Below are 14,946 nucleotides of genomic sequence, written 5' to 3'. Positions count from 1 at the left end.
CCGATGCAGGAGGAGTTGCTCGCCTTGCCAGCACCGCCTCAAGTGAGCGGAGGTAAGAGGCGAGCTGATATGGATATGGTGGTCATGAGCTAGAGGAGCCATGTTGTGGATCCAGTGATGGTGGTGTAGGCGCCGCTTGAGCTGCAATTTCAGGCGGAGCTCATCCTCCCCCATCAATATGGGCTTCTGGCTTTCGGCCCACCAAAGAGGAAAAGGTTGGACATAAAACAAGCCCAAGGTGGCTGAGGGTGTGGCAGGCCAGGAAAAGGTTGGGCCAAAGAAGAAAAAGTTTGGGCCGAAGCGGAAGTTGAAACTAGGTGGGGGGGGGGGGGGGGCGAGTGTCAAGCAGATTGAGGTGCTTGTTCGGCTGGTGATTCTGAATACCCAGGAAGGTTTGAAGGGTTCTGAAGGGACTTCTTTAAGGGTTTCTCTCCCTGCTTGAGGTTCTTTCAAGGTGTCATGAATAAGTTAGTCGTGCTAACAGGACATTGTTAATGGTTTATTTGAGGTTTGAAGGGTTCTGAAGGGACTTCTTTAAGGGTTTCTCTCCCTGGTTGAGGTTCTTTCAAGGTGTCATGAATAAGTTAGTCGTGCTAACATGGCATTGTTAATGGTTTATTTGGGGTCAACTGCAAAGACTCAACATTGAGATGTTTGGTTTCTAATTATATTTCTAGTTTTCTTCTAGGGTTATTGCTAGTAGTTAGAAATTTCACATACTTTCAAGTACCGTGACTTCCAAATTGAGAGCGGAAGTATGTTCGTGTTGTTTTGTAAATTTCCCTTGTTAGTTCAAGACCTTGCGTAATAATTTAAAAAAAAACATATAAAGTATAATCAATTCTAATAGTATATATCACATTTCCTATTATGTTACCCCCAATAGACCGTAGATAAATCCGGCCACCTCACTCATCGATTCTTTCTCTATTTGTAAATTGAGGTTTTTACTAAGGAAACTTCTATTCATATCTCCAAAAACGGTATTTAAACCTCTTTGTAATCAGACCTCCAATCTATTTTGACAAACAACTAAAATGGTATTTAGACCTCCCTAATTTTCCCAAAATGCTCATAGTCCAACAAAATCAATAAAACTCTAGTTTTTATTTTAAAATTTATTGAATTGATTCAAACTATTATAATACATTTGATTCAAATGTATTATAACTATATCGAGTTTCTTAAGCTTAAGTGGAATCATAATACAATAAAATTTATACACAATTCAAAACAACAAACACATTCAAATGGATGTGTAATAACCCGATTTTTCGGAACGATGTTTGGTTTGATTTAATTTCTATAAAGTTGTGAAATTCATTTAAAATGAATTTTGGTTGTTTGCGACATTACGAAATAAGAACGGAAACGTTCTCGGAACGTTTATTTAGAAAAACGTTACGTTTTCGCGACGTGAATATCGACTTTTATTCCGTCGCTCATTTGCGAAAACTTCATTCACAAAAGTTGTAGGGCTCGTCGATACGAGTTCGTGGACGCGTCACGCATTCAAATCAGAAGTCGTACGTGAAAGTTATTGACGACGGAAGTTAGTTTCCAATTTAGAAAAGGGTATAAAAGGAAACTTATCAGAAGTAGGGTTTCCATTTCTGGGAAAGCACCATTGAACAGACACAACAATAACGGAAAATTCTAGTATACATCAATGTATGCTATACATCTTACATCCGACGGTTGATATTGTTTTGTAAGTGTGATCAAAAAAATAATATTCATTATTAACCGTCGGATGTGGAATGTATAACATACATTGATGTATACTAGATTAACTCATATAACAATAACTACTTTAAAATTTCCTATATAGCAAATTTGATTCTTTAAAATTAAAAAAATATAGCAAATTTGTAAATAGGGTAACATCACAGTAAAACTGTAATGGTAAAACGAAGGAAAATAAATCATCTTTACTCCTGCCCAAATATCCAATCCAGGCCCACACAAGCAACATGTCCGTCTCTTTTGCCTGGTAATTCAGAAGTTGATCAGAGAATCCAAGGAAAAAAAACGGAAGGCATCCAGCTGAACCGGCGGAACCCAGAGGCGGCACCACCGTCGCCGGAAAAGAATCTGATGTCAGATGTGGGTGGACCCATCCGCAACAGCCGCAGTCATTACTCGCATTATTCTCTTCAGGTTCTCCAATTCATTGCTATCTTTACAGGCCATTGGTTTATGTTTCTGTTTGCAAACAAATTCTGAATTCACTTTACTAGACAGTAACAGGATTCCTATTTACACTCGGAATAGATCGACGAAATCTATAATTTACAATTATCAGTAATTCGAATCCTACTATGATCAGGATAGGAAATCTAGTCTGGTTTCGGCCCTCTATATATACCTCAATCCAACACAAACAATGCATAAAACTTATAAACAGAACACTCTGATTCTGATTTTAAGCAAACTAACAACGCTGTTTTGATTAGTCTCGATGGCAACACCAGCAGGATGGGTGAAAGGGAAAGTAAAGGCTGTCCCTTCAGGGGATACACTCGTCATCATTGAGTTGAACTCAAACAAGACTGGAGTACCACTCGAAAGAACCATCACTCTGTCCTCTCTTATGGCGCCCAGGCTGGCCCGAAAGGACGGCGTCGATGAACCCTTTGCATGGTACAGCAGGGAGTATCTGAGGCAGCTGTGCTTAGGAGAAGAGGTTGTCTTTAAGGTGGACTATGTTGTTAAAAAATCCATTGGCCGGGAGTTTGGTTCTGTCGTTCTTGCTAACAGCAACGACAATGTAGCAAGGTTTGTTGTTTCTCAAGGGTGGGCAAAGGTCAGGGAGCCGCAGAGTCAGCCACAGGGTCAGCAGAGACAGGTTGTAGAAGCCGATCCTTACCTTGAAGAACTGCGTAGTCTTGAGCAAAAAGCAAAGACTGAAGGTCGTGGTTGCTGGACTCGGGTTCCAGGTGCTGCTGAGGAATCCATTAGGTTTCTACCTCCAAGCAACAGTTTTGATGCATTGAGTTTGTTAGCAGAAAATAAGGGTCAGCTCAAGGAAGCTTTAGTGGAGCAGGTTCGCGATGGAAGCACATTGCGGGTTTACTTGCTTCCGGAGTTTCAGTTTGTCCATGTGCTAGTTGCAGGAACTCGGGCCCCCTCAATGGAAAAGAGTCATGGAACAACAGAAATTGACCAAGTTGCTGAACCATATGCACTGGAATCTAAATTCCTGACAGAAGCTTGTGTTTTAAACAAGGACGTGCATATTATTCTACAAGGGGTTGACAAGTTCAGCAATTTGATTGGGTCAGTGTATTATCTCGAACAAGAATCCGAGAAGAACTTGGGGCTGGAGCTTGTGGAGAATGGTTATGCAAAATACGTTGAATGGAGCGCAAACCTAATGGAGGAAGATGCAAAGAAACAGCTGAAGGCTGCAGAGCTTGCTGCTAAGAAAAGCAGGTTGAGGATTTGGAAGAACTATATACCCCCAGCTACAGGCTCAAAGGCAATTCATGACAAGAGTTTCACAGGAATGGTTGTGGAGGTAGTGAGTGGGGACTGCATCATTGTGGCTGATGATTCTGTTCCATCTAGCAGTCCACTAGCAGAGAGGAAAGTCAATCTTTCTAGCATTAGGTGTCCGAAGATGGGGAACCCTCGTAGAGATGAAAAGCCGGCTCCATATGCACGGGAAGCCAAGGAGTTGCTGAGGTCACGCCTGATTGGTCGCGAAGTGAGTGTTCAATTGGAGTATTCTAGGAAGGCTGGCCTTGGAGATTCAATGGATTTTGGATCAGTCTTTCTGAAGGCTGTTGAGAAAGATGCATGCGACCAGGTTGGGGGGAATATTGCTGAGCTAGTTGTTGCACGTGGCCTAGGCACCGTTATTAGACATCAAGATTTTGAGGAGAGGTCGCACCATTATGATGCTCTTCTTGCTGCTGAATCACGAGCTATTGCCAACAATAAAGGACAACATTCTTCTAAGGAGGCCTCAGTCATGCATTTTAGAGACCTGACAATTGAGCCTGCCAAGAAAGCAAGTGAGTTCTTGCCATTCATGCAGCAAAATAGGAAAATTCACGCCATTGTGGAATATGTTCTCAGTGGTCATCGCTTTAAGCTATATCTTCCCAAGGAAACATGCAGCATTGCCTTCTCTTTCTCATGTGTGAGATGTCCGCGTCGTGATGAACCCTTCTCTGATGAAGCAATTGCAGTGATGAAGCGAAGAATAATGCAAAGAGATGTCGAGATTGAAGTGGAGAGTGTTGACAAATCTGGAACTTTTGTGGGAACTTTATGGCAGTCGGGGATGAATATGTCAATTGCCCTCGTTGAAGCTGGCCTTGCAAAATATACTCCCTTTGGTAATTGCAGTAGGATTCCGGATGCTCACCTTCTTGAAAAAGCTCAAAAGTATGCCAAACAGCAGAAATTGAAAATTTGGGAGAAGTATGATGAAGGTCAGGAAGTTTCCAACAAACAGAAAGAGGTGCTAAATGTTGAAGTTACAGAGGTTTTCTTGAATAACGGTAAATTTTATGTTCGGATCATTGAGGACCAAACCACTGGCTCTATTCAGCAACAGCTGAACTCTTTGAATCTTCAAGAAGCTGATCCAGTCACCAATATCGGATTCAAGCCTAAGAATGGTGACATTGTCCTTGCTCAGTTTAGTGAAGATGATTCTTGGAACCGTGCAATGATTGTCAATGCTCAAGCAGCTGAAGAATCCTCTCAAGACACATATGAAGTGTTCTACATTGATTACGGTGATCAAGAGGTTGTCCCTTCCAATCAGTTACAGCCTCTTGACTCTTCTCTTGCCACTGCACCTGGCCTCGCACAACTATGCAGCCTTGCATATGTTAAAGTCCCAAGCGTGGAGGATAATTTTGGTAAAGAAGCACTTGAGTACTTGCGAGAGCAAACATCGGGAAGAGAGTTCAGGGCCTTGATTGAGGGAAGGGATCTTTCAGAAGGAAAAGTTGTTAAGGGTCAGGGAACTGGACCAACTCTTATGGTAACTCTTGAGGCTGGTGATGATGAGATGAGTATAAATGCTGCCATGGTTCTAGATGGATTTGCCAGCTTGGACAAAGAGAAGAAATTTTGGAAGTCTTCGGAAACATTGAGAGAGTTCCAGGACGAAGCAAAGACATATCGGCGAGGCATGTGGGAAAGAGAGAGATACTGATGCTCATGAGTACAAGGCTCGTCCCATGACAAAGACTGCTAGCAGAAGTGATGATGGTGTACTACTAATACTATTGATCATTGAAGACTATGTTCTGTTTGTGGTAGAGAAGTTAGAAAAATAGAAACAAGAGCAAGTTTAAGTTTGGGATTCTTGAGGTTGGACCAAAACCGGTCTATTATTAGTCTAACAAATGAAAAATTCAGGTATCCTGTCTAAAGATTTATACTTGATCTGTTGTTTACCATTGCATAAAATATTCTACAAACAGAATCCCCTTTTCCATGTTTTTTACATTATTGATAAGGGTGCTAAGCCATTTTGTATCATAGTATGTGACGCGTTGGAGTTACACTGGTTACCAATGTTTAATATATGGATGTTCCTCGGAAAGGAAGATATTTTATTTTTTCTGGAAACGAAGTTCAGCTAGATTTACAGCATATTGAACTTTTATAGTTTGATCCATGTTTGGCACACTATAATCTGCATTAGCATTGCTCATTTGCTCTTGGTCTCTTACTGATATATCAAACATGTATTCTACTAAAGAGTCTAAAGTAGCAAAGAGTGTTAAATAACTAGTGTGTTGTTTGGATCCTTTAATCCTGCAGATGCAGTCGGTATCCTAAACAGTTCGTGGTCAGCCTGGTACACTTCATTTTATTTTAATTTCCATTAATCTCTTGAAGGACTTATCTCCCTGATTTTCATGAATTATGTATCAGAAAATTAGAATAGATGAGGTTGGAAGTAAATTCAGAGACGGACTAAAACGTCAGAATTCATCGAATATATAGATTAGCTGTACGCAACAATCAATTTAGGTAGTAAATTTATGTGACCAACGAGGAAGGGAATGGTGAGGGAATGGTATAATATCCTGAAGTGGAATGCACACAGAATTTTCAACCAGAAATTCATTCCACAGATCAATATAAATAAGACCATAGATGGGGCTATAGTCTCCACCAAACATTGATTTACCACAATCAAAGATCTGAAGCATTCTCAGTTAACAATGGCCACCATCGCCACCTCTGTCATTGTCATTGTCCTCTTCAGTCTCATTAACCATGGTAAACTTTTGCTCCAGACATATGCAACACCTCTCAGAATAGCTAGTCTCATAATCATTAACCAGTGATCAGTCTGTTATTCAATACAGAAATATGAGCTTCAATATTTTTTTTCTTGTTTTTGGTGTGTATTGGAATGGATGAGACTGAATCTATCGATCATAATGTTATGTTGCAGGGTTATGTGTTACTTGCACTAATAAGGACATTAAGATCAATACAGCCCGGAGTGGAAGAGTGGTTGAAGGCAAACCTGAATGGAAGGTGGTGGTGACAAACACTTGCAAGTGCCCTCAAGGCAAAATTAAACTGAGGTGCATTGGATTTTCAACTGTAGAGCCGGTGAGCTCTTCGATCTTGTCGCAGATAGGTATTAACACATATCAACTCATCAACGGAGGCATCTTGGCTTCTGGTGCTTCTGTGAAGTTCTCCTATGCTTGGGGTACACCTTACAGTATAGAGCCTGCTGACTCTGTTAGTGTTCCTTGTTGATCAGAATTAAGGGCCTTAATCAAGCAGTTAGCTTACTTTTTTTAATACACATGTTCCAGATTTCAACAATCCAATAATGTATTGCAACTGAAAGTGATTTGGATTATAAACATCTTAAGTATTGGTTATATTTAAGAAATGCATACTGCTCCAAATCAAATAGAAGTCTACATTACAGTTCCTTCTGGAAAAGGTGATTTTCTTTTTTATATCAACACCCAATTCCAGATTTACCATTACAAAACATGACACAAAACTGCCATACGTTTAGGTACTTTAGGATATAAAGGGTAACCGTACGCTTTCAAAAAAAAAAAAGGTAACCATACTGATCATGGTTAACTGTGAAGTTTGAACGGTTACTTGAGGGGTTATATGTGAGCATGAAGTTCTGTAATCAAACGCAGTAGCAATACATGAAGTTTCTCTGCATGGTTTTCCTTTTCGGTTTCATTGTTGAAGGTAATCTCGCCCTCTAAGTCTAGCTAGTCACTAATACATGTCTTTCATCATAACTTGATCCGAGTTTGTCTGCAGGCCACTGTTTAGATTATGGCACTGTAAAACAGTGAAAAGTATGTCAATTAACCAATCTCAGACTGGAAAGTTGGTCCAAAACAAGCCGGAGTGGAATGTGGAGATCACCAACGGTTGCTCATGTACTCTACTGAATGTTCAACTAAGCTGCAATGGATTTCGAACAGTGGATTCTGGTGGCGATCGAGTGTCTGGTCAAGAATGGTCGACCTGTCTATGCCAATGCAAATTTCAACTTCACCTATGCCTGGGACACTCAGTTTCCTTTCTATCCAATCTCTTCTCAAATTGCGTGCTCTTGAATTCAGTTGTTTAACTGTATTACTTTCATATTTTTCATGTATAATTTAGGTCTAATGACCATGTTTTCCCTCCTAGCGAAAACTATTTTCGCATTGTATGTATCACAACTTTAGTTTTTGAGTAAATGAGGTTCCCATGAAGGCATGGGCTATTATTAGCATGCACCTGCATTATGATACCACTTAAAACTTACATCTCCGATGATTGTATCCTCTCAATGGCGCTTCTCATATTCGGCCACATATAGAATCGCACGTACAACATATATTAGGGAAGGATTTGAGTCTAACATGCAATTCACATATATGATATATCCATATTGTCTTGACTTGGACTCTTGACATCGTTTATATATAGATACATAGGTTAATTGCATTCAACAGTTAGATTAGGAAGGGAATGTACTCCATACCAACAATACATGACAACCAGCCAAAGGGGATGTATTCCCACATTGCCATTAAGGTGTTCCAGTTAATTCATTGGTACTTTCCTTCATCACAAAAATGTATATACTCTATTAAAAAAATTGTATATACAGAAAGTTATTAACTAGCATTCATGACGCAGTTCAATAAAAATAAGACCCTTTAGACACCATCCATTTCCACCAGAGATTGACAACTTACCAGTTACCACAGCTAGAAGTCTCAAAGTTAAAAGCATTCTAAACAATGTCCACCATTGCCAAGTCTCTTATTATCATCATTGCTTTCTTCAGTCTCCTTAGCCAAGGTAAAGTAGCATAGCTCATTTCTTCACTTAAACTTCTGCTCCAGTCATTTTCAACATCTCTCACAAACTCACAGTCATCTTAATCTTAACTCATTGCAGGATTATGCATTGTTTGCACTAATAACGACCTTAAAATCGAAAGCACCAAAAGTGGGAAAGTGGTTCAAGGCAAACCCGAATGGAATGTGGTGGTGTCCAACACCTGCAAGTGTGCTCAATTCAATATAAGAGTGACCTGCAAGGCATTTCAGACTGTAGAGCCGGTCAGTCCTAGTATCCTAAAGCAGGAAGATGTTATCACTTATCTACTCATCAAGGGCGCCCAGTTATCACCTGGTGCTACTATCAAGTTCTCCTATGCTTGGGATTTTGCTTTCCGCATTAATCCTGCTAGCTCTTTTACTGTTCCTTGTTAATCATGATCAGAAATTTCAAGGGCCCTAACCCTTATAGCTTTCGAATAAGTGATTATTGGAGTTGAAATACTTGGAATATGAATTTCTTTTCATTGTAACACATGCAAAATTTCCAAAAATCAAGTGATTTGCCATTAAAAAAATTATAAAGTTCATTAATTATAGTTTGGTTGCATATATGATTTGAAATTTCGTATGATGATTCAAACAAGACTAAGCCATGGCAGTTAATATTCTGGAAGTATGACACTGGAATGGAGTATGGTCGGATGAACATAGGGGAGTCGTCCATCGAAGAGAGAGCCAAGTGGCGGGATCGAATCACTTCGGGCAATCCCATGGACCTTTGCATGGACTCAGACAAGGTTTCACTTACCAGTGTGGCTTGGTTTTGGAGCAGCATTTAAGCAAGTCATAGACAAGGATCCCAACAATCTCGCAATGCTTGGGAAATGTTACAATACATGGCCATTCTTCAGAGTCACCATTGATTTAATTGAGATGGTGTTTGCCAAGGGAGACCCGGGCATTGCAGCCCTGTATGATAAGCTGTTGGTGTCAAAAGACTGGAAATTTGGGGAGCGGCTGAGGACTAATTACGAACATACGAAAGGTCTCCTACTTCAGGTTGCTGGCCACAGAGATCTTCTGGAAGGAGATCCTCTCTTGAGACAGAGACTTGTTCTGCGTGATTCGTATACTACAACACTAAATGTCTGCCAAGCCTATACACTGAAGCAAATCCGTGATCCAAACAACCATGTTCAAGTTAAGCCGTCAAAGGAACCAGCAACAGAGTTCGTCAAGCTTAATCCGACGAGCGAATATGCTCCAGGTCTAGAGGACACTGATTTTGACCATGAATGGTATTGCTGCTGGGATGAACAACACTGGTTGAACTCCACAATTTCACACTAAACTCATGCTCAATTGTAGCTTCCTTATTTTTCTGTTTTATGTTTCTTTGCTTTAAACTAGATGAATGTTTCTATTCTGTCAACTATGAGGCATTTTTTTAGGGATTGATAAAATCATATATTGTGTTTATCTCCACAAATTCGCCCACAGAAAGATGATGTTCCTAGATGTTTGCAACAGAAGCAAGAAATGTGTTTTATGTTGTCCTCCGTGTATGGGTAGCGCCTTACAGATACTGATTCTATATTATGAAGCATCTGTTAGCATCCCAAAGGGATTTGTCATGTGTAATTTCCCGCGCAAGTCTTACGTATTTGATATTACATTTTGACAAACAGTACAGGATAAATAGATGTCTTTATCTGTCAAATCTATAGATAGTTCAATACTATGGTTTTCTTAAACAATTTAATCACATTAACTTGTTTAAGACATCAATAGTCTACAGACATTCAGAATGTACGATGGAGAATTAATAATTGAAAGATGTAGATATCGGAAAATTGACAGCTTGTTCACAGATACTCTCAATATTTCTAACATATGTGGACAGACCACCTAAATACTCACTCCTACTACCTGATTCCCAACAAAGAAAACAGCTGAAAATAAGAAACATATAGTACAGACTATTTCATTTTCTCCTCTTGGCAGGTGGTTGGGGTATGTCATCCTCGTCCTCCTCATCTTCCTCGTCTTCCTCGTCATCTTCCGTTTCTTCATCCCCACCGTCATCGTCGTCATCATCGTCGTCGTCGTCATCTTCTTTCTCCTCCTCCTCATCATCATCATCCTCTTCACTGGCACCATCACCATTAGCCGCAGGCACATCTTCTGGATCTTCTTTGCCCTCAGCTTCGTCCCCAGAGGCGTCCTCCTCATCTCCTGCTTCCTCATCCTGGTCATCACCACCCTCCTCATCACCGTCTTCGTCGTCGTCAGTTTCACTTGCATCCGAGTTCCCAGAACCAGGTTTCATCTCAGCATAGAGATCAGTGATAGGGAATCTGCAGGCAAAAGTTTATGTTAGTGGAATTTACCCCAGAAGGATAATAAAAAAAAGTCAAGAAACAGAAGTAAAACTACTGACCCTGTTACTGTGTCAGGTTCTTTGGGCAAAACATAGGCGCTGTTAGGTAGAGATCCCATCTGAAACAAACAGATGCAGCTCATAGTGAATGATAAGATACTAAGTTTTCTTACCAAGAGAAGGTAAAAGAGCAACTAGATGAACCTAATTTTTCATAAAATAGTTCATAAAATTGGACCACAGACACACACATATATATATATATATAGAGAGAGAGAGAGAGAGAGAGAGAGAGAGGATAACTACTCTGTTTTCAACAAAGAGAAGACATGCCACATGCCAACAGTGGTTTTGAACTATCAATCATACAACAACATGAAGCTAATTTCCAACAACAAAATTTGCATAAAAGATAAAGTATTCCCCACAACTATTGTTTGGGTTGGTAAGGGAAGGAAGCTGTTAATAAATACAGGACCGACAATATTCATTTTCATCAAGTTTTCTTCCGCTCTATACTATGAGTCTAAAACCGACCTGAAACATGCTCTATTTTTCAAGACCAAAGCTATGGCCTAGAAATCTGATGGTTCACCATCCTGTTTTGAAAATTCAATCAAAAATGACGAATCCATACAATTCAATAGGGTCTACAATGAGGAAAGATGCATTTATATTGGCTTAAAGTTTAACATTTTAGGAAGATATTCCCAGATATTCTCTTCTGCCTAATGTTGTATTATTTTCTCATGTTATAACCTAGTTCAGAAATCTGCTCAGTAGACCATAAATCGAATTAGAACAAGACGTCGGGAAACAATAGCCTATAACTTTATAATGTATCCAATATTTGAAAACCTGAAAGTTAAAATTCATCTCAACAATTCCATATAACCTCAGAGATTACAAAGCAAAATTATCCACATCAAATTAAGCACAGTCAACCTAGCAAACACAAAGACCTAAACAGCTCACAAGTCAGAACCATGAAATTATAACAGATAGCAATCAATTGCAAACTGATTAGAACAACTAAATTGAGTTGAATTGAATTGAGGCAAATTGAGCATACCAGCAAGAAAGAGAAAGCAACAGACTTGGCAGCCTCAGCCACCAGAACCTGCCCAACAGAGCAGAGCAACTCATTCAGAACAAGCCCATTGCAGCAGAAGCTCTCCATCTCCATACCCGGAACAAATTCTAGAGAGAGAGAGGGGGAGGAGAGGGTTAGGGTTTTGGGGAATTGGGGGCTTTAGAGCTTTGTAGGGTTTTGAGGATATTGTGAGAGAGTTGGTTTGCCTCTTCGTAGCCACTAGAGGACTAGGGGACCGAGAGTTTTGTTAAAAAAAAAAGATAGATAACGTGACCGGTAAAAAAATCACAGACCTTTTGTGGACTGTCAGATACTGGGAAAAGTAAAAACCACAATACACGTGGCTGAATCTGAGAGGGAATTTTAAGGGACCTGTCATTTAGGGCCTCGATTTTTTTTTTAAAAAAATCTTTTATTTATTTATTTAACAAATGAGTGGGACAAAAGAACATGACCTCATATGTCTGATAAACTCCAACAAGGAGGATAAACAAAAGCTTAATTCGGCATGTGTACACTCACCCATGCAAAACCATAGATATAAAAACCCATAGTAAATAGCAAACATTCAGCGAAGAAATCCTTAATTAAAGGACGGGATGAAGCTGGTAGCATTGGCAAACAGTTGTGAGATACCAAAAATATAGAAAATAGACATATCATGATGCTTTTTGTAATGATGAAAAGAATGCAAAACAGACTCTCTGAACAATTCCAAAAGATGACGTTGGGCTTCCAACACATTAAAAATCTTACCTTCGAAACGCATCAGATTCCTAATGATCCAAATAAATCAAATTAGATTACATGAGACTAGAAACCAAAGTTGACGTTTAGGTTTTGGGAACGCTGAAACACTAACACCATTAAACACTTCATCAAGGTACCCCAAGGCGAGAATGAATGAGAAAATAGAAGGCAAACTCATTTCCATAAAGCCACAATTTCAGAACAAAGCAAAAGAAGATGTGTACCCGATTCTGCATGACTTCCACAAAAGGAGCAACGAGATGGAAGTGAAAAACTTCGCCGTTGTAAAACCTCATCAGTTAGTAAACGCCCATGAAGAGGCTTCCAAACAACAAGAGTTTTGCGGGGTTGAATTGCTTTACTCCAGATCACTTTACCACAATTTTTATGTTCACCATGATTTGAGAAGAAAACAAAAGCTTCTTTGCTGTCAAAATTCTTGAGGAGGAGTGTGGCCATAAAAGAGAGTCAGATGTGTCTGCATCAGGCAGAGCAATGCGCTCAATTTTTTCTGCTGCTTGAGGGAATTAAGAAATAAAATCTACTAGGAGAACCCAATGAGAATCAACAATAATATCATTCACCTTAACATGAAGTGGAATAGAGCCACTTACTCCAACACTAGTAGCAATAGGCTCACCTAACCAATTATCTTGCCAAAAAGATATCCTCTTACCATCACCAACACTCCAATACAAAGAATTTAAAAACATTGGCCAAACTTTTTTGAGACCCAACCAGACTGAAGATCTCTTGTAAGAGTTTATAGGTTAGAAATGAAATCATCTTTCAAAAAACGAGCTCTAAGCAAAATAGAGGCTGGAGAAGAAGATGAGAGCATCTCCCAACATCTCTTTATTAGAAGAGCACGATTAGCCTCAAATAGATCACGTAATCTCAAGCCTCCTTCCTCTTTAGGTTTACAACAGTGACGCCAAGCAACAAAAGACATGCCTACTTTCAAAGGGTCTCCAGTCCAAAAAAAATTCTTGATCCAAGATTGATGGTCATGAAGTAAACCAGCCGGCCACTCATAAATCTGAAAACTATAAACCAAAATGCCTTGAATCACTGACTGAATAAGTTATATCCTACCCGCTTGCGACAACAGAGAACATTTCCAAGAGGACAACTTGCATCTCACTCTATCTGCAATGACCTGAAAATACACCCTCTTGGGACGTCTATGAAAAATCGGAACCCCAAGGTATGTGAATGGAAGAGACCCTTGCTTGACACCCAAAATTTTCCGGATAACAAAGCGTCTACGTTGAGTATATTTCCCAAGGAACACAAGCGATTTAGATTTATTGACTGTTTGCCCTGAATTCAAGTCATATTCCTCCATAAACTTCATTAGATTCTTCAAATATCTCGTTGTACCCCACATAAAAACCATAATGTCATCTGCAAATAGAACATGCGAGGGTGGAGTAATATCAAGAGGAGCTGACAGTAAATCAATAAGTCAATCCTCAGCCAGCTTAGTGATACCTCTACTTAAAACCTCTTCCGCAAGACAAAAGAGAATATGTGACAAAGGATCTCCTTGACAAACACCACGAGAATAAGGAAAAAAACCCTTCAATCTCACCATTAACTAAAATTGATAAGTGTGCAAACCCCAAAAATGCTTTAATCCGGTCACAAAAAAGATCTGAAAAACCAAAAGCCTTCAAAACTCGAAGTAAGAAACCTCAATCAAGTGTGTCAAATGCCTTTTGCACATTAAACTTAATTACAATGTTACCGCCCTAACAATTACGATTCAAGAGGTTAATGCATTCTAAAGTCAATATAATGGGGTCTGCAATAGTGCGGCCTTTAAGAAAAGCACTTTGGTTGGATGAAATAATCTGAGTAGCAATACTTCCCAAACGGTCAGCTAAAATCTTTGTGGGTAAGCTTGAAAATAAAATTTGTCATAGTAATAGGACGCAACTGCGTTACGGTGTCTGCTCCAGGGACTTTAGGAATCAAGATCATTTAATTGGAATTGAAGTGGGAGAGAATGTATCCAGTATTGAAAAAACTCTGAATAGCTTGGACTACTTCTGCACCAACAACTGACCAACACTTCATAAAAAAAAATTCCACCAAAATCATCCGGACCAGGAGAACTATTATGATCCATGGAACACATAGTCTGAAATATTTCCTCAGATGTGGAAATGACTGTTAACATAGTATTATCCTCAGTAGTCACGAGATTAGAAATTACCTGAGAAACTAGACCAGTGTCTCTTACAAAAGAATCTTCTGTGAAGAGGCCATTGAAATATTTTACCACATGATCACTAATCTCTTTTGGGTCATCAATAATACTGTTTCCATCTCTCATAGTTGATAATGACTGTTTAAGATGTCGGACTTTAACCATTGCATGGAAGAAAGAAGAATTTCGGTCACCTTCA

At 39.5% G+C, this 14,946-nt stretch overlaps 3 protein-coding genes, 1 long non-coding RNA gene and 1 pseudogene across 4 annotated transcripts; 4 read left to right on the top strand and 1 right to left on the bottom strand.

Moving 5' to 3' along the window:
• The first annotated feature begins 2,021 nt into the window (after positions 1–2,021).
• LOC126782495 (ribonuclease TUDOR 1-like) lies at positions 2,022–5,672 on the top strand. The gene has a single exon (XM_050507753.1). The coding sequence runs from the start codon at positions 2,462–2,464 to the stop codon at positions 5,174–5,176; it is 2,715 nt and encodes a 904-aa protein (XP_050363710.1). The 5' UTR covers positions 2,022–2,461; the 3' UTR covers positions 5,177–5,672.
• On the top strand, positions 2,027–6,541 carry LOC126782496 (uncharacterized). The gene is made up of 3 exons (XR_007670764.1): positions 2,027–2,160; positions 5,791–5,827; positions 6,434–6,541. It is a non-coding gene; the product is annotated as an uncharacterized LOC126782496 (long non-coding RNA).
• A 1,723-nt stretch (positions 6,542–8,264) lies between these two features.
• Positions 8,265–8,741, top strand: LOC126784213 (uncharacterized). The gene is made up of 2 exons (XM_050509696.1): positions 8,265–8,325; positions 8,425–8,741. The coding sequence occupies exons 1-2, from the start codon at positions 8,265–8,267 to the stop codon at positions 8,739–8,741; spliced, it is 378 nt and encodes a 125-aa protein (XP_050365653.1).
• A 254-nt stretch (positions 8,742–8,995) lies between these two features.
• LOC126784700 (phosphoenolpyruvate carboxylase-like) lies at positions 8,996–9,639 on the top strand (annotated as a pseudogene).
• Positions 9,640–10,053: 414 nt separating this feature from the next.
• LOC126783599 (uncharacterized) lies at positions 10,054–11,981 on the bottom strand. The gene is made up of 3 exons (XM_050509098.1): positions 11,762–11,981; positions 10,750–10,808; positions 10,054–10,666 (listed from the first exon to the last, which is right to left on the bottom strand). Exons 1-3 carry the CDS (start codon positions 11,873–11,875, stop codon positions 10,294–10,296), a joined length of 546 nt encoding a protein of 181 aa, XP_050365055.1. The 5' UTR covers positions 11,876–11,981; the 3' UTR covers positions 10,054–10,293.
• Positions 11,982–14,946: the final 2,965 nt, after the last annotated feature.

Source organism: Argentina anserina, chromosome 2 (assembly GCF_933775445.1).
Source record: "Argentina anserina chromosome 2, drPotAnse1.1, whole genome shotgun sequence".
In the NCBI taxonomy this organism is placed as follows: Eukaryota; Viridiplantae; Streptophyta; class Magnoliopsida; order Rosales; family Rosaceae; genus Argentina; species Argentina anserina.
Note: the sequence above shows the minus strand (reverse complement) of the source record. Positions and strands in the feature narration are given on the sequence as shown.